The sequence below is a fragment of the Anguilla rostrata genome, chromosome 5, assembly GCF_018555375.3.
Source record: "Anguilla rostrata isolate EN2019 chromosome 5, ASM1855537v3, whole genome shotgun sequence".
NCBI lineage: Eukaryota > Metazoa > Chordata > Actinopteri > Anguilliformes > Anguillidae > Anguilla > Anguilla rostrata.
In genome coordinates, this window is record NC_057937.1 from 16,667,478 (window position 1) to 16,686,443 (window position 18,966).

An 18,966-nucleotide genomic window follows, 5' to 3' on the forward strand; every position below is an offset into this window, starting at 1 on the left:
TCTTGCCTATCCTTCCTTTTGCTGTTTCATTTGTCTGTGCCCCTCTCTTTTACTCTCCTCTCTCTCTCTCTCTCTGGGTCTCCCTCTCTCACTCTCCCGCCCTCTCTCTCTCTCTCTCTCCCTCTCTCACTCTCCCCTCTCTCTCTCTCTCTCTCTCTTTCTCTCTCTCTCAGGTGTGGGCACACTGGCCCAGGCCTTTTCACACAGCAAGCTGTTCTCCAGCTCGCTGCGCCACCTTGACCTCTCAGGCAACGTGGGGAGCCTGGCCACAGGAGAGGCAACGGTGAGAGGAGAGCTGCTGCTGGAAAGAGTGTGTGTGTGTGTGCATGCCTAAGTGTGTGTGTGTGCACGTGCGCATGTGTGTGTGTATGTGTATGTGTCTGTGTTCATGTGAGTGTACATGTGTGAGCGTGTGTCTGTGTGTATGTGTGTACATGCACATGGGTGTGTGTATCTGTGTGTGTGTGTGTGTGTGTGTGTGTCTGTGTGCATGTGAGTTTACGTGTGTGTGTGTGTGTGTGTGTCTGTGCCTATGTATGCATGCAAGCATGTGTGTGTGCGCTTTACATACATGCGTGTGTGCATATGCACATATTGGCATGCATCCATTCATATTCATCTTGTGTGCATACATGTGTGTGTCTGTGTGTGTGCGAGTGTGTATGTTTGTGTGTGTGTGTATGTGTGCATGTGAGTGTGTGTGTGTGTGCGTGTGAGTGTGTATGTGAAGGGTTTGCAAATATGCGTGTGTATATTTACATGTATACATCTGTATTCTTGTGTGTGTACATGTGTGCATATGCGGCATTGGGAGTGTTTAAAGGTCTCACTGCATGTTACATTTGGTGCTATACAATTAACATTTAAGTCCGCAGCATCAGCAGGAAGCAATCAAATAATCCATGTATTCCCTTTTGGGTGGCTGCTCTTCTGTTGCCTGGTGCGGCAGCTGGGCAAATATGCATACGATATGAATTACATCACGCTTCACTGGCTTTCTACATTTGTTGCCAATGGGATTTCTCTGAGAAGTTCTCTCTGCGAAAAGTGTTTGTTTCACAGATGTGCAGAAGAGGGAAGCTTCAGTGATGTCACAGCTGAGCGGGCAGGCGTGTCTCTTGCTCCTATTGTTCCATCCAGAGAAGTGTGGTCCACGAGTTTTAATGCGCTTCGTTTGATTCGCTCTTTATTAATGGAGAACAAGCCTGGCCCTGTGAGGGTGTGACTCCGCCTATGGAGGGTTTGAGCATCTGAATGAAGTAGTTAAACATGTGTTGAATCATGTTCCAAGGTCATGAGGACAGATGAAAATCCTCATTTGTCTTTGGATTCTCACTTTGTTCAGGAAACAAAACAATACTGCCTTTCTGTACATGGATGTGCATGTGGGTGTGCGTGGGCGTGTGTGTGCGTGGGCGTGTGTGTGTGTGCATTGCTTAAATTCTACAGTAGCTCCAAAATTCTACCAAAATTCATTGCATTTTTTTCATCACATCAGTTCCGTGCTTGTGTTTAATGATTTTGGACCCACATTATGTTTAACGTACGCTGGTAACAACAGGACTAGTGGATCTTTGATGGGTTATCTCTAAACCATTCTCTGGAAACAAGCAGGGTAACTGTGGCTCAAGAAGCCTATTTGCAGGTATTGATCTCTCAAAGACTTTGTGCCTTGTGTATAGAGCCCAGAATCCAATTGGAAAACCATCTTAAATTGAAATTGCCTTCTACATTGCCTTCCATATCGATTCATACCCTTCACGTTCACATATTCCTTAGTGTTCGAAGACAGGAATGCAATCGCCATTCTAGAAATTCAAAATGCATACTTTGAACGCTACTCAAGTGCCAACCAGAGACTACCCATCTGAATTCAGCTCGGTCCTGGTCCTCAGAAGTCACAGTCGTGTCGACTCTTCCCTCTCCCTCTTTAATCCACTATCGCTGTCAGAACCGGGGAGAGATGTCAAGACTTGTGAAATGGAGGAGAGGATTAGTGGAATGAGGTGGCTTTAATTCTTTCATGGTATAAAAGCATGCAGACTCTCAGATAGGCGACTTGGATCCTTGCTTTCTTATACTGCGCTCCTATAACTGATCCCAGATCAGTGAAATCAGCTGTCACTAAAGGGCAAAGTACTGATGAATGACTTTAATTACCCTCCTTGCATATCGCGTTAACTCATTTTATGTCACAGTTACTTAAAACTTGATTTGCTTTGGTAGTAATTTAGGTATGTTAAATGAGCCCTGTTAGCATGTGAGCCTGCAAAAACATTCCCAATTTTGTGCCGAATCATGAATTGTATTTATTTTTTTTCATTTTGACAGAACCTGCTTAACTTCCTGTCCAGTGAAAATGCTGTGTCTCACCTGAACCTGAGTGGAACAGACTGTCCTTTGGATGCTGTGAGTGTTTGCTGACATCACAACAGTCAGTACTAATGGCCATGTACCCAATGAAAATACACTGCAGAAAAAACTGGATGTGCTTCTTTAACTTTAGGTTTTCAGTCAACCAATCAGGTCGTGATCTGCTCTCAATGAACATCTTCACAATATTGCAATATATAAACAATATCATATTAATTATATACACTGTATATAACCGATATCCTGTTGTACTTGTTTGTCATACATAATAGTATATTGCTGCTTATGATATGTCACCATGTAATAGATCAGCAGTGCTTCTGGAAGGTTCCTCCCAGTGTGACAGCTCTCTTTTGATCTCTTTCCCAGCTGTTCGTGTCGCTGTCTTCAGGGTGCTGCTCCAAGCTGTCCTACCTCAACCTGTCCAGAAACAGCTTCTCACACAGGTGGGGAGGGGGGGGTCGCCCTGTGTGCCCTGCTTCAGGAGAAGATCAGCTCCTGAGCAATGACTGCTGCCCATAAACTAGCCTAAATGCAGTCTATTGTTCTCCTTCACTTTTACATACAGATACACGCAGGTGAAACTTCACAAGCTTCGCAATTCTTCATAAACACAGTTTGACTTGTAAGTTCTGATCACTGGGGAACTTGTCCAACTGTGTTTGTGAAGAAATAAATAATGTTACAAATGTCTTAATTAGCTTCTGCAGGTCTTGTATGGCATACATTTATGCACATTGTCCTCGCTTCCAGTTCAATTGCCCACACACTGGGCAAAATCTCAAAACCAGAATGTGATTGTGTACAAGTATTCTGTGGTCCTCCTACTGTCTTACTGTGTCCTGAAATGTTTGGGTTCAGCTGTAGAACCCGCAGTGTGTGGCGGGTGGGGGAGTGTGAGATGGGGACAGGCGGTGGGTCATGTGACCTCTCTCTTCCGCCAGGACGGCGCGGGAGGTGACGCGCAGCGTGAAGGATTTCTTCAGCAAAAGCGCCGAGCTGAAATACGTGGTGCTGGCTGGGACAAGGCTTCCTGCGGCCGCGCTGAGGTCAGAGCAGAGGGGAGGGGCTTGGGGTGGGGCCCAGGGTGGTAGGGAGGGGCTTGGGGGTGGGGCCCAGGGTGGTAGGGAGGGGCTTGGGGTAGGGGCAAGGTCTTTAAGGCAGGAGCTTAGCTGTTAGGGCTGGGGCTTAATTTACAGGGGAATTAGGGGTCTGAGGAAAGGCTGGGGCTGGGGTTGGAGTGGGGGCTCATGGGGAGGGGCTTGGTGAGGGTGGGAGTGTCCTATATTCATTTTTAATGTGTGCAGGGAATATGCTGATCCTGTTCTCTATTACTAGTATGTTCGATGTCTTGCATATTTTTTTCAACGAACTTTTATAAATTTACTTCCTTGGACTCATCCTAGCTTAGCCCGTTTTCCTTCAGCTTTCTGGTCCTTGTAACTACCTTTCTATTCTGTACCTACCTGTCACCTTATTTTATTTCCTTTTTTATTCTCTTGTACTGTTCCCAGCATGTTGTTACCCGCGGGGCAGGAAACAGGCTGAAGAGCAGTTTTTGAACTGAGACTGGCCAAGAGGATTTTAAACTTTAATTTACTTTTAATGTCACACTTTATGCTTTGAAAATCCACCCCTTGTATAATACAAAAAACTAAATGTACCCAGGTAAATACATGAAATCTGTGCAGTCCTGAAACCTTTGGGTTGTCATTTTGTACAGGTTACTGCTGCAGGGCTTGGCAACCAACACTCTTCTATCAGGACTGGAGCTAGACCTGAGTAGCTGTGAGGTATATATACAGCACACACACACACCTACACGTACACAAGCACGCACGCACACACACACTCAGACAGACCCACACATACACACACACTCAGGCAGACACAAGCAGGCATGCACACACGCACACACTCACAGAAGCACAAGCACGCACACACATACACTGACACACAAGCAACACACACACACACGTGCACATACACACATACTGACACACAAGCAACACACACACATGCACACACACACAAGCAGGCACACACACACACATACACACACAGACACAAGCAGGCACACACACACACACACACACACACAGGCACACAGACACTAGCAGGCACGCAGACACACACACACACACACACACTGTGTTTCCTGCTCTTGCGATGACGTGTTTATGATGGCTGTATGTACGTGTGTGTAGCTCAGGTCTGCAGGAGCACAAGTGATTCAGGAGCACATCTTTGAAGCCAAGGCCATCAGCAGCCTGGACCTGTCAGACAACGGTGAGGCTCCGCCCCTCTGTCGCATACACTCACCATCCGTCTCTCTCCTCTCTCTTTCATTCTCTCTCTCTCTCTGTTTGTGGGTCTATCTATAATCTTCATACATACTGTATCAATCCACTTCACTCTCCACACCCCCCTTTCCCCTCACTACTGACCTTACTTGATAATTCCAACACCCATCCCAATACCCCCCCCCACCCCCCACCCCCCTACCAATTAGGCAGGCTGGGGGTTGAGATCCCCTGCAGACCGGTAGACTGACGGGGGTGGGGCGCAAACGCACGTATGATTGAGCGAGGCAAACGCGCGGAGTGATAAATCATCCTGAATACGTCGCTCTCGGGGGACGGCATGGCGCTTTCAAAGGCGCCGGGAGGAAAGGAAGCGGGGAGACCGTCGTCTGCGAGGGGAGCCAGCGGCGGCGGGCTGGGGAGGGGTCGGCCCCTGGTTACTGCATATCCAATATCTCCGAGCCCTAATAATGGTCCCGATGGAAAGTGCGCGACGCGAGGCACTCCGCGAACTACGCGAACCTTTCCCAGCCTGCAGAACTATTCACGGCTGCGCGTATCTCCTTATTGACCCGTTATTTCATTGAACGGTTTTATTTTTTACATTTTTATTAAGGGGGACTGACGATATTTGTGCTTCCTCAGCTTTTTTAATTTGATTTTTATTCCCCCGATACCTCGGTTTGGTAGTAAAAACCAGACTCTGCCGGTGGCGTAAAAGGATGCTTCATTGGAAGCGTGTCCCCTCCCATCTGAGGCGTTTGCCGCGTCCTGCAGGGGCTCAATAAGCACGCCAGACAGGGAGGAGATAAAGTCAAGCCGCCGCAGTTACAGGGACAAGACAGAGGGCTGAACAATTGGGCCGTCAGATTTCAAGCGGCGGCGGGGGGGAGGGGGGGAAAAAACAACAAATTATTCTTCATTGAGAGTAAGACGGCAATAAAAACAAGATAAACTTCACGGGGCCCGACGCCTGCCAGTTTATCAGTCGATTCATTGGTGATCCATCCGTTTAAATTGCATTTCAATTAGGTGCAGATTACGCTTATTTGTAGGAATACAATGTGACAATGCGAAGGTGATGTATTGCCAAGGCCAGTCTTTATGGTGCATTTTGTAATTGGCCTTTTGATCCATCTCCACCCGACCAATTCCAGTCAAATAGCAGCAGGGATGACTCAGGCACAATGTACTGAGCTCACATTCCTATCTCAAGCGTACAGCTGTAGCAACTTTCTTTTTTAAAAAGCAGCATTTTGTGGCATCACACCGTGGTAATCCCTGTCTCGGAATGCTTCCCTGTTAGGGAGCACAGCTGGCTGGCTTAGCTCGGTACAGCCGTCTAAAACCCAGATACTCAACTCACGGTCCTCGAGGGGCGAGAACTGCTGGTTTTCCACCTTCCTCTTACCTGGAAGTCAGGTGTGAAGACCGTCTGGCCAATCCCTAGCGCTTATTGCTGAGTTGACTACCTGGGAGGAAAGAAAACCAGGGCTGGATTTGGATTCAAGGGCCAGATTCGACTGCCGATAAGATAAACCATAAGCGGCAGAAAACCTTAATGCCTTTCATCCGGTTTCTTTGATGTCAGTTCCAGTTCATCTTATACACAGGATCATTTTTGCTTTCATGTCCATTCCACCTGTTTTTATGTCTTTCCATAGCATTCTATTTATACAAGAATAAAAAAACGTTCACAGCAACAGACAACAGTCTTTTGGCACAACTCCGTAATCAAGCATATTTTCCTAAAATGAAGAAGAGGACACTGGTTGGAATATTATAATTTTTCTCCTACAGGTCTAGAAAGTGACATGGTCACCCTTGTGCTGTCCATTGGACGCAGCCACTCAATCCGACACCTGGCACTTGGTGGCAACTTCGCCATGAAGTCCAGGTGAGTTTGGCTGCCCGCCCTCTAAATACCTGCAGTCCTCCAGGCCACAAGGGGGAGCCAAACTTCTCGGTAAAACACCAGTGCTGACTAATGGCAGCAGGGACAAACTGCACTGCTCCTCCCCATGGACTGACCAGTTCCTCCCAGATAGACCTGTGGCAGCAAGGAAGCTCTGTGTTAAACAGCAATGAAAAGAGATAGCAGCCTACCACTGCTAATACTGGGAACTGAGTGAAATTAATGATGCGATTACATAATAGCCTACAGTATTACTTTATCATAGTAAGAAGTAAAACTTTTCTTGTGCCGTAATTCTGTTCCATTTTGTGCTTTCGACTGTGCATATTGTAGATTGGTTAAAATATTGTATATATTATATATATAAACATTAGTCATTACATTACAGGCATTTAGCAGACACTCTTATTCAGAGCGTCCTACACAACTTTTACATAGTCACAATACCTGAGGTGTCGGTGTTGGTAACTGTGGGGTTCTACCATAAAAGCAGGAAATAGCCTTCTGACCTCTCTTCTTCCTCTTCCTCTTCCTAACAGAGCTCTGACCGATGTTCTGCATCGGATTGTCCAACTTATTCAGGAGGAGGAGTGTGTGAGTAACTCATCATCCCTTTACATTTTTGTGATGCTTGTACTTGACTTCCTGTCAATGTTCTGTCACATGTATGTCCCTAATGTGTAAATAACAAAGACGCAGGAACTCAGGCCAAGTTTCTTTTAAAATTATTCTCAGCTATGGGGAAAGATTGCACCTTCCCATAAGGAAGATTTATGTACTACATATAGTGGTTAAGTATAACACTTGCTTGTTAGAAAACATATTTTGTTTATTATTCATAATATGTTCTAGCTGTCCTGGCCTTCAACTGATAACTTGTAGGGCAAGACAAAGGTTATCTCCCCCATGGTTTGAAATAAGATTTATCATCTAATTAGCTGAATGGCCAGCCGGAATCATAACATACAATTTAAGCCCATCCACTGCAATGTGAATGAGTTTATATTCTGCCCCAATCACTGATCCTAGATCAGTGTGTATAGTATATGGGGTCAGTTTTACGAGCTGATATGTTGAATATGGGAAGATTGCGAAAGACAGGAAGTAAAGCACATTACGGGAAGAGTCTGCAGAGATGCCTCTGGAGGCGCAACTGGAATTTTAATTACCCAGAATCCCAATCCTGAGAGACACGCCACCTTGGTAATTATGTACAGCCCAGCTGAGGCCCAGAGACTCCTAGCCTATTAACTGGAGCTCCTGTCAGTTTTCTGCATTGTGTATCAGAGATTTTTTATTTTTTCTAGGATGAGGTCATTATGTTTCAAGGGGAATTAATCTGGTCACCAGTGTACGTAGACCCCCCCTCTGTCAGAACAGTTCTTCCTGACTGGATTCAATGTTCTGGTCCGATTAGATTCTGTCCAAACTTACAGACTATTTTCTGCCTGACAAGGTTCCTGGTTTGGGTAAGATTGGCTCTGTCTGGTTGGGGTTTTAAATAGGTGTTGGATTCATTCTCTCTGGCTGTGGTTTGAGCTCGTTTCTGGCTGGCTTGGCCTGAGGGATCTTATTAATATTATTTCAGTCTGGCGAGGTTTTGAGACACTGAGAATCAAGCTGTGTTTTACTGACAAAATGGTTCGCTAGCTAGCTGAGGTTGAAGGTTCCTGTTGGGATGAATTCTGCTTAAATAGAATTCTGAGCTCTTGGTCAGAAACAGATTATGTTAGCGTAACGTCGCGGCAAAGTTGTGAAAACGTTAGCCATGTACAGCTGGGAACGTGCGTGCTCTTGTCCGCCATGCTGGCCCAGCCCCTGGAGTCCCTGTCGGTGAGCGACTCCAAGCTGAAGACCGGCACCACCACCCTGATCAACAGCCTGGGAAACCTCACCAAGATCGACATCAGCGGCAACTGCATCGGAGACACGGGCGCCAAGATGCTGGCAAAGGCCCTGCTCACCAACACTAAGCTCAGGTACGACAGTACCCTGACCCACGCCCTTGTGCAGTTAATATATGGGTCCCAACCTCCCCTGAAGCATTACCTGCGCTGTCACTATAAAGTACCAGAATCACCTGGACCATGCACTGTGTGGTTCATATAAAGGTTTCAGCCTTACTTGGACCTTGCACTGTACTGTCAGTATAATATTTCAGACTCCTAAAGCACCTGAAGCACACCCCTTACCGTCTCTATGAATGATCCAGACTTGTCCCCACCCTTATCTGGCCCTGAGGTACTAATGCTCAGCCCCACCTTGCTCAGTGAATAGCCACTATGCTACAGACCTCTATTAGCTTTAACCCTTTACACTATGTAATTAGAGTGTATTTACATTTACATTCTAATGCTGATGTAACAATCACTTCTGGTAATTGAAAGCAATGGAGTTCTGGAACACCCCAAAGATTCCAAAAAACCTACTCTTCAAAGGGTTAAATGGGCAGGACCCTTAGCCCCATTCCGTGTCTGTCTTCCACAGGACCTTGGTCTGGGACAGGAACAACGGACGCCGGCTCGACGGCCAGCGCTTCTGGAGGTGGCTAGCGCGCTATCGAAGGTGAATTAGTGCGCCTCGCCTCTGCTTTCCTCATCGCTCCGTCCCTGCGCTCCTCCTCTTCGTGGCTGCGGCGCTTCGTGATTCGGCCCTGGAGTCTGGCTCCGATTTCAGCGCCCCTCCCACGTTATTGTGGAGAACGGTTTGCAGAGGCGTGCGCGCTGTTGTGTGGTCGGTGTGAACCTTTCTCACTTCCTCCTCCTCTCTGTGTGCGTGCGTTTGTTTGTTTATGCGTTGCATGGTTATGCATGTGTGTGCCCTTGGATGCATTTGTGTACGTGCATTATTTTGTTGCGTGCTCTGATGCGCGTGTGTGTGTGTGTGTGTGTGTGTGTGTGTGTATACAGGAACTCCACTCTGCTGCACATGCCCGTTCCCATGAGCGACGCCTTGCAGGCGTATCGCGGCAGCCCGGAAAGGACCGACGAGGCCCTGCAGAGGGTGAGCGTGGCGTCCGTTGATATTCCTGTCCAGAAATAAAATCCGGAGTCCGTTCAGCCAATCAGAGCTGCTCTGTGTGTCTCTGTGTGTCAGATCCAGGCCTGTCTGGTGAGGAACAGCCGGGGCCAGGCAGCTGCGTCCGAGCAGGTGCTGCGTCTTCAGCAGGAGATGAAGACCAGGTGCTCTGAGAAGGTAGGGAGGCTGGGCGTGGCATGCTACGAGAGGGGCGTGGGCCTCTCAGGTCTGTATCCACAGTTACAAGGGTGTTTATTACCTCTTTCAAATACAAATTCTAATTCTAATTCCATTCAAGCACCAACCAAACTCAAATAAGATTCAAATAAGTACCAGAATAATGCCTAATTTAACTCTTATTCTCTCCATTCTTTTGTCTTTAGTCTTTGTTTTCTTTTTGACCCTCAACCTCCATCTCTGTCCTCTCTCTCTCTCTCTCTCAAATATAAATTCAAACCGTCTTTACTGGTATGACAGCATAATATTGGCGTGGTGCTTAGTGTCCTGTCTCACTGCCCCGCTGGTAGGTGCAGCAGATGTGTGTGAAGGTGCAGAAGACTGTCCAGCCACTGATCAACTGCAGCGTGCAGGAAGTGCAGAGCGACATCCTGTCTGCGGAGGAAGTGCTGCACAACGCCAGGGTGTCCATAGGCGTGAGTATCCACCGAGGGTATCACCGAAGGTATCGCATTTGAAATTCCCACCGAACTTTCAGATGCGAAAGGTTCAGAAGCTGTTAGCTTAAATCAGCGAATACTGTGGAATCCCTCTATGGCAATTCGCTGAAATTCGGTCACCGATTCTCCCAACAGATGCTGCCCACCCTATACAATCTGGGGAGGGCGCCCTCTAGCGAGAACATGCTGCAGCACATCCTTAGCGACTCGGCCCACTCACTGACCACCGAGATCACCACGGAGATCCAGGTAATGGGAACGGACGCTCCCTGTCTCTCGTGGCGTGAGCGCGTGACAGGAAACAGATCACCTCGTTCGTCTCCGATGCACGTTGTGGGCTTGCGGCTTGTTTTTGCATTCGTGCCAAGTGGAACCGTATTTCGAGCTCGACAGCGTTGCCTACCCTAGTGTTTCTACCATTTTACAGGGGTTCTCTCTGGTCTGGCAGCGTTCTTAAGGAAGCCTATGTTACTGTTGTACACATGGCTCAGGTAGATGTACACTGCAACCAGAAAATAAGTCAAGTCAATTATTAATCTTATGTTTAGACTTAATCTTATTTCTATTACTTTATTGCTAAATAAGACACAAATATTGCCAAGAGGTGCGACAGTTTGACTCATCTCAAGATTTGCCAGTAGGGTAAGCGAACAGTAACTTAAAACAAGCTAATATTTTCTACCTGAAAAAAAAGATTTTAAGTCCCATTACAAGACTTAAACTCGTAAAGACAGGTTTTTCCTTTTGTATGCTCGCCTCGCATTTCAAGACACTCCAGAAATTCTTGCTAAATTTATGTCAAATGATATACTTCTACTGAGATTTCAAAAGTCAGGTCACAAAGTCTTCTCTTGTAACCATGCCCAACGTATCTAACTTGGACTGCATGAGTAACCTGGTTGCATAAATGAGTAAAATATGGAAGTATAAAGCGTATTCTCTCTCTTTTGGGCTGGATCAGCAGGTGGGTAAAGACATTGTAATCCCTGCTGAATCCTCCTCCCCAGGCTCTCAGCACTGGGAGTCTCTCTCTCGCTCTCTGATTACTGCTGTCATCTGCAGTTTTCTTCCTGCTTTGTGGAACAGCTCGGTTATATAAGCCAGGTTACTCTGCACTTTCTTATGTACTAATAGTACTACAGAGCCTATGTGTGTGTGTGTGTGTGAGAGAGACAGAGACAGAAAGAGAGGTAGAGAGAGAGAATGAGAGTGAGAGACATACTCGACTGTGCGGGTTTCTGTCAGGCACCTCTCTCTCCCACATACGCATCATCAGTAACTCCTACATACTGAGCTGCTTATAGAGCCTATCTTCTTACCTGCTGCACCTGCAGGAAAAAGAGCATCTGCACTGTGTTACTCAGGAAGAAATGTTATTCGTTTATTTATTTGAAAGGGGCAATGTTAGTAACCGCCCCAGATTTAGCTTGATAGCTAAATTTCATCTATAGTCCCTTGGCAATGGCGCATATTATAAGAAAAAGCATTAGAGCCCTTCAATGGAAAACCACTTGCAGGGACAGAGAAGCAGCAACTGCCAGGGTCTGAAACTGAACTAGCCTGGACAAACTGAATATTGAAGTAGTGGAAGAGGCAGTGTGATTGGACGAGCTCGGGTACAGAATCAGTGGCCTCTTTGTGATGTCATAGAAAGGGCTCTGAGGGGAAGCCCTGGAGAAATGACTGTACAGGTGAGAGCAGCGTGTAGCTTCACTCCCTCCCTCCTGTCTGTCTGTCACAGGAGCTTGTTCAGTCCATGCTGCAGTCCGTGCAGGCCGTCTGCCCCAGGGTCGTCCAGAGGTCGAGCGTCAGCGAGAAGCTGGCCGACTACGTGGCCAGGAAGTCCCGGCATGCGGCTCACTTTGTGGAGGAGACCCTGGAGAAGCAGGCGGGAGAGCTAATCAGAAACAAGCTCAGGTATATATAAACGCATACGCACAAACACACACACACACACACATGCACACACGTACACACATACACACACGTGCACACACACACACACACACACACACACACACTAAAACACACATGCACACATATGCACACACATCTCGTATATTTAAGACTACAAAATATAGTCCTGTTCAGGCCATGCTGTACTCCAAAAGAGGTTTATGAAGGATTACTTGTTACCAGCGAGTTCATTCTTGCTTAATTACAGTAGTTAATCAATTTTTTGACATCCCTATGTATTCCTCAGGGATAGAGGTTAGGATTCATTTATTAATAACTGAGATAATTTTTGAATGAAAGGATATGAGGCCTATTCTTTTTTATGATAATAATCATGGTCATGCTTTTCCTTCAGTAATTCAAAATGCTCCTGCTTGTGCAAATAAGGTATCAATATAATGAATCTTCTTCTTTCTCTCCCTCCTTCTTCCTCACTTTTCACTTTCTCCCTCCATTCTCCTTCCCTCTTTTCCATTATTTTCCTCTCTATCTGTTTCTCCATCTACCTCTCTCCCAGAGAGCTGAAACTGTCTGTAAGCGTTTGCCTGGCAGAGAGCGTTGTGGATCAGATTCTGCAAGACCTGTCTGCGTCTCAGCAGAAACTGGTGAGCCGTGCATGCTTGTCTTTGTAGTACTTTGTTTTCCTGTGTCTGGATTTCTGTGTCCATTTTTAAATGAAAGTTTGTGTTTTTGTGACTGCAAGCGCATGTGTGAGTTTTTGCATGTGCATATGTGTGTGTGTTGTGTGTGTGTGTGTTTGAAATAGAGCAATGAGGGGTTTAATGTAATCAAAACATTGATTTTATGTAAGGTTCTGAAGTGGGTGCAGAAACAAATGAATGCCATTTTTTCTAATATAAATATTAAATTAAGTGTGAGACATGTGCATGCGTGCTTGTGTATGAGTGAAAGCTCCTTCCGGAAGCACACACACATGCAAATGCACACGCACACACACACACACAGACACACACACCCATACAAACAACCCCTGCTCCTCTTCCTTCAGGACCGGCACGTGAGAGACCACACCCAGCCTCTGTCTGGCTCCGCCCCCCGAACCAACATCCCCCAGCTGAGAGTGGTGGAGGAGGAGTTCCCCACAGACGAGGTCAGAGGTCGTCCTGTGCGCCGTGGCCTTTTCCAAATCCCTCCCCCTCGTGAAATCCGGTATCTCTCTAAATCTAACAGGGCCCGCGTGGCGTGTCATTTTTATAACAGCGTAAATGTCAGGTGTGGTCATGTTGGGACTTTCAATCAGGCTCAATTAGCCGTGACATTTCAGCGCGACGCATTGCGTGAACCTCAGCCGGGAGGCGAGCCTGGGAAGAGCCTGTGGTAAACCTGTCCAATAAAAAAATATGGTTTCCTAAAGCTTTCTGCAGTTGACACAGCACAGTGTGCACTTGAATTGTAAAACCACAACATGCAGGGTGACTGGAATGGACAGCAGATGAATGTTAAATCAGATATTAGCTTGCTGTAATTAAGGAGTCCTAATTGGCTGGGTTGGTAAAGGAGCTCACCAGAAGCGCAGGCTGAGTCTTAGACCCTGGACAGCACTACATCGAGACTGGGCTGTGTCATTAGCCGACTATGACTGGGAGTGAGTCAGCCACGGTACCTCAGGCTACTGCCACATGAACACTGCTTAGCTATTCACCCAATAACCACAGGTTACCAGCTGTCATCACTGTGCAGTGGGCCTGTCCTCCAATGGGTGCTAGCCCCTCTGTAGTCCAGTGTGTGGCTAGCATTGTGGAAAGCAGTCATTGTCTCTTAGGCGAGTGGATCAAGCACAGCTGGCACAGAGCTCACATGAAAGCAGAGCATCATAGGGGATTCCGGTCACACCTGTCACCTGTTAAATAGCATTATGTATTCGCAATCACTGACAAAAGATTAGCATTGCAGGACAATGACGGTAATGTATTTTTAATCATTGCACATCACTGATTTCAATGGCTGATCTGCACAGAAAAAGCCCTTCTCTTTATTACTCCCCAAAATTACTGAGAGGTAATGTGTCTGTTTGGCTCTTCCCGGATGTATTTTCCAGGCTTTCCCGCCTGTGTTGTGACTGATGCTGATTTCTGCCTGTGTTGTGACTGATGCTGATTTCTGCCTGTGTTGTGACTGATGCTGATTTCTGCCTGTGTTGTGACTGATGGTGATTTCTGCCTGTGTGTGACTGATGTGATTCTGCCTGTGTTGTGACTGATGCTGATTTCTGCCTGTGTTGTGACTGATGCTGATTTCCGCCTGTGTTGTGACTGATGCTGATTTCTGCCTGTGTTGTGACTGATGCTGATTTCTGCCTGTGTTGTGACTGATGCTGATTTCTGCCTGTGTTGTGACTGATGGTGATTTCTGCCTGTGTTGTGACTGATGCTGATTTCTGCCTGTGTTGTGACTGATGGTGATTTCTGCCTGTGTTGTGACTGATGCTGATTTCTGCCTGTGTTGTGACTGCTGATTTCTGCCTGTGTTGTGACTGATGCTTATTTCTGCCTGTGACTGATGCTGATTTCTGCCTGTGTTGTGACTGATGCTGATTTCTGCCTGTGTTGTGACTGATGCTGATTTCTGCCTGTGTTGTGACTGATGCTGATTTCTGCCTGTGTTACTCAGTACGTTCCGGTGATTTGGCGCAGCAGTTTTCACAGCCGCAGCATCCGCCCCGCCCCGTCTGTAAAAAGTAAGTGCCATCAGCCTTCGTCCATGAAAAAAACCACAGGGGTCCACATTCCCAGAAACACCACGGGGCGCACGGGAGAGGGGGGCAGGTTACATTACCTCTGATTTGCCTGGTATCATAGCAAAACCTGAATTCATTTAGCTAGGTGCTTCTGTGCAGTCATGCAGATAAAAAAATTTTTTTTTTTGCTGTGTGCTGTGCAGCCGCTGACCGGAGGCAAACTAGAGGGCAGCCCACATAGAAGGGAAGCTTCTCACGGACATTAGGCAGTGTCTGGCGAGGGCACTTCATAATTACACTGCTAATATTACATTACTGATGGTTTCATAATTACAGCACAAATGTCGCACTATTAATGTTTTCATAATTACACAACCAGCTATTATTTTTCATGGGACAGAGGAGAAACAGCCTCATCTTAAGTCACATCATAAGTCTGATTGACATAATTAAAAGCATATCAAATTGCACATTGTATCAAATGCATCATTGGCAATTAGATTGTGTGGCTAAAACGCACAAGTCTAGTAAAAAAAACTGTGATAACGAATGCTTGGAAGCGAGAGTCCTGTTTTCCGGCCCCCTGGTTTGTGATAGGCTGGTTTTAATTGTTTTGGTTTGGTGCCAGGCAGCGATTGGCTGCTGCTTCCTGATGCGAAACAGCTGCAACGTCATAGGCTGCGTGGCAGCCAGCTGCTTGGAGCCGGCCAGGCTCCAGCGAGCTCGCCGACTTCCCGACCGCGGAGGTCGAAGTTCACGTCCGGTCGGCACCCAATTAACCAATTAGACGCTGAGCTCTGTACAAACGAGGGATAAAGGGCAGCGATTGGCCAGTCGGAAGCGACAGAGCTGCTAGCGCTGTGTTCTTGTGCCATATGGCACATTGTATTGTCTGTCTGAGATCCCTTGACTGTAATGCTCTCTGAAATACATCCGGAAGGAGATTTATTACACAGCCTTCGTGTGTCAAGGTAGTATGCTGCCCTGGTGGTGACATCACTACCGTGCCCTGCCACGAGATTTGAATCCATCCAAATGTTGTGTCCTGCTGGAAAGGATGAGGTTGAGTCTAGCTCTGTCCACAAGACATCATGACCAGACTGCACCTGCCCATGCCATGATTGGTTACTTTGTATGCTCTGTGTGGATAATGCATGTATGTCACAGTAGTATGTGCGTGTGCTTATAATAACTGTTTGCAATGACTGTGTTTGTAATAGATGTGCGTGCCTGTCCTTCTGGGTGTGTCTGTGTGTATAATAATTGTGTGTGCCTGTCCTTCTGGGTGTGTCTGTGCATATAATAATTGTGTGTGCCTGATAAATATGCCTTTCTGTGTGTGCTTATGTGACGTATGTTTATAATAGCATAAGTTTATGGGTTTATATGTAGGGTGAGATTGTGTCAGTAATAACTATGTGTGTTAAGTATGATAACTTTGAGCGTGTTTATATACAATGTGCATATGTGTACGTGTGTGTCTGTGTTGAGTATGCCTGCATGTAAATATAGAGTGTGCGTTCGTGTGTATTGTGTTCTGTGGGTGTGTCTGAGTGTGCAATTCTGTATTGGGATTCCCCTGCTGGTCACTCTGCCATTCTCTCTGCTGGTGCTGAAGGGGTTAAATCCTGTGAAGGAGGGGGGGAGGAGGCGTGTCCTGACCCCAGGAGGTGAGGAGGGGATTCCAGTAGGGCGGGACGTTTATGCAAACCCCAAACAATAGATAATCAGCCGGTCGCCATACTGCTGGCCAAATAAAGCGGTAACTGGAGCATGGCTGGGTTACTCTCACCCCACTGATTGTCTGGCTGAGGCTGTGCGTGCGTGTGTGTGTGTGTGTGTGTGTGTGTGTGTGTGTGTATGGAGGTGGGGTGGGGGAATATTTCCTTGTATCCTTCCTGCTCTACCTCTCTTCCTGTTCCACCGCAACCTGTGCCCTATCACCCTTTCTCTCTCTTGCGCTGCCTCCCTCCCTCCCTCGCTCCCTCCCTCCCTCCCTCCCTCGCTCCCTCCCTCCCTCCCTTGCTCTGGCTCTGGTGTTTACAGGCTCTGTAGTGCCGGTGAAATGTTTCCTGGTTGAGGGCTGTTAGCCGCGGCGCTTGCTCTCAATGCGCTCCGTATCTGAGCCTCAGCCTCGCTGCTCTTGCGCATCTCTCCTCAGCCGGCAGGTGTGTCTGTCCATGGAAACCTGCTTTCTCTCTCTCTCTCTCTCTCTCTCTCTCTCTCTCTCTCTTTCTCCCTCTCTCCCTCTCTCTCTCCCTCGCCTTTCTCCCTCTCTCCCTCTCTCTCTCCCTCGCTTTCTCCCTCTCTCCCTCTCTCTCTCCCTCGCTTTCTCCCTCTCTCCCTCTCTCTCTCCCTCGCTTTCTCCCTCTCTCTCGCGCACTGAGCCGCTGTTTTCAGTTCAGCCTTTTTCCTCTCCCCGCTCTCCTCCTCCTCTTTCCCACCCTCAGTAGTCGACCGCCCAGCTTCTCATTTTCCAGACCAGACCTTTCTCTCTCTCTCTCTCTCTCTCTCTCTCTCTCTCTCTCTGTCCTCTCCTCTGGCGCTCGTCTTCCTGCATTGTTGCATCGCCTAGTTCTCCCTCTCTCGCGCGCACCTCTTCTCATTGTTATTTATACCATCGCTGATTCCAATTCCCTCTCCCCTCCCCCTTCTCTCCCTTTCTCTCGTTCTCTCTCTCCTCATTCATTTTCTCTGTCCCTTCCTCCTCCGTCTCTCCATTTTCGTTCGCTTCCTGTATTGCTCCCTTCCTCTCTATTTTTTTGTTCATCCCTCCTTTGCTCTCTCTCTCTCTCTCTCTCTCTACCTTCCTCCACCATCTCTCCTCCTCTCTTCCCTTCCCTCTGTCTGTCCTCTCTCATTCTCCTCTGTCTCTCCATTTCTCTCTCTCCCTCCCTCTGTCCGTCCCTCTCTCTCTCTCTCTCTCTCTCTCCCTCCCTCTGTCCGTCCCTCTCTCTCTCTCTCTCTCTCTCTCTCTCTTCCTCTGTCCGTCGCTCTCTCCCTGCAGGTCTCCTGGATGTGGACTCAGATTTCCAGCAGACGAGCGAAGGCAGGCAGCAGCAGCATCAGCAGCAGCAGCAGCAGAGCCGAGAGGAGGAGGAGCAGGAGGAGGTAGGAGGGGCGGAGACAGCGTGGGGGCGGGCCGCGTCGTCCCCCTCGTCCCTGTCAGTCACGGCGGCCCGGCCGAAGCCCGGCCCCTCCCACCCGCCGGAGGAGGAGGAGGACGATGCTGCCGCTCTTCGCAGGCTCAGCAGTCAGCCCAGGCGCTCGGAGCCCGCACCTCCTCGGCCCCCTATGGACCTGCCCAGCGAAGGACAGAGACTGAGGCACTTCACCCAGACCCGGCCACGGCCCAACCGCAGGAACAGGCAGCCGCCCAGCAAGCCGCAGGTACCGCCCGGCCGGGGCGGGGGGGCGGGCGGGGGGGTGTGGGGGGGCAGGGGGGGCTGCCTGCTGACACCTCCGTTGCACACTGCATCATGCGGTCTTAGGGCTGTGAATGAGAGAGGGAGAGAGAGAAGGCGAGGGAGGGAGGGAGAGGGAGAAGATGACAGGGAAAATGGTGATGGACTCGTGGGGGAAAAAAAGACAGGGACAGCGAGAGAAGGAGCGATGGGGAGATGGAGGGAGAGAGGGGGGAAGGGAGGAGGGGAGAGGCAGGGCTGCTCTGCTGTGCAGGCTGCGCTCTGAGGCGCCGGGGCTGTGCCGCGACTGCGGCGTTGGCGACGGCAGCGGCGGCGGCGGCGCTGGGTCCGTGTGACCCACGCTAACGCCGGCCGGGGTGGACACGTCCGTCCGTCTGTCCGTGCGTGCGCTCGTTTGCGGTTCACCTTCATCCCGCCGTGTTACCGCCGCGGACGGCGTCCCCTTCCCCTCCTCTTCCTCCTCCCGCTGCTGGTTATAGGTGCTGTCATCTTTTCCCACATCCCCCCCCCCCTCCCTTCCCACCGCCCCCCCCCCCCCCCCCATCTCTGGTCAGCTGTGCGCTGGGTTGTTTTGGAGTCAGGCGGAATTTGGCGGCGGTGG

General features: G+C 48.5%; 1 protein-coding gene across 1 annotated transcript in view; it reads left to right on the forward strand.

Annotated features, from left to right (window-relative positions):
* carmil2 (capping protein regulator and myosin 1 linker 2) overlaps positions 1 to 18,966 on the forward strand; it is a 65,450-nt gene that overhangs the window by 25,768 nt on the left and 20,716 nt on the right. The window contains exons 13-31 of the mRNA XM_064337924.1: positions 174 to 283; positions 2,332 to 2,409; positions 2,743 to 2,819; positions 3,318 to 3,422; positions 4,097 to 4,166; positions 4,581 to 4,662; positions 6,477 to 6,573; positions 7,131 to 7,185; positions 8,407 to 8,570; positions 9,079 to 9,156; positions 9,240 to 9,594; positions 9,688 to 9,786; positions 10,137 to 10,262; positions 10,422 to 10,535; positions 12,028 to 12,203; positions 12,760 to 12,847; positions 13,252 to 13,353; positions 14,874 to 14,940; positions 17,948 to 18,330. Coding sequence (XP_064193994.1) covers positions 174 to 283; positions 2,332 to 2,409; positions 2,743 to 2,819; positions 3,318 to 3,422; positions 4,097 to 4,166; positions 4,581 to 4,662; positions 6,477 to 6,573; positions 7,131 to 7,185; positions 8,407 to 8,570; positions 9,079 to 9,156; positions 9,240 to 9,594; positions 9,688 to 9,786; positions 10,137 to 10,262; positions 10,422 to 10,535; positions 12,028 to 12,203; positions 12,760 to 12,847; positions 13,252 to 13,353; positions 14,874 to 14,940; positions 17,948 to 18,330 — 2,426 coding nt within the window. The remainder of the gene's footprint in view (positions 1 to 173; positions 284 to 2,331; positions 2,410 to 2,742; positions 2,820 to 3,317; positions 3,423 to 4,096; positions 4,167 to 4,580; positions 4,663 to 6,476; positions 6,574 to 7,130; positions 7,186 to 8,406; positions 8,571 to 9,078; positions 9,157 to 9,239; positions 9,595 to 9,687; positions 9,787 to 10,136; positions 10,263 to 10,421; positions 10,536 to 12,027; positions 12,204 to 12,759; positions 12,848 to 13,251; positions 13,354 to 14,873; positions 14,941 to 17,947; positions 18,331 to 18,966) is intronic.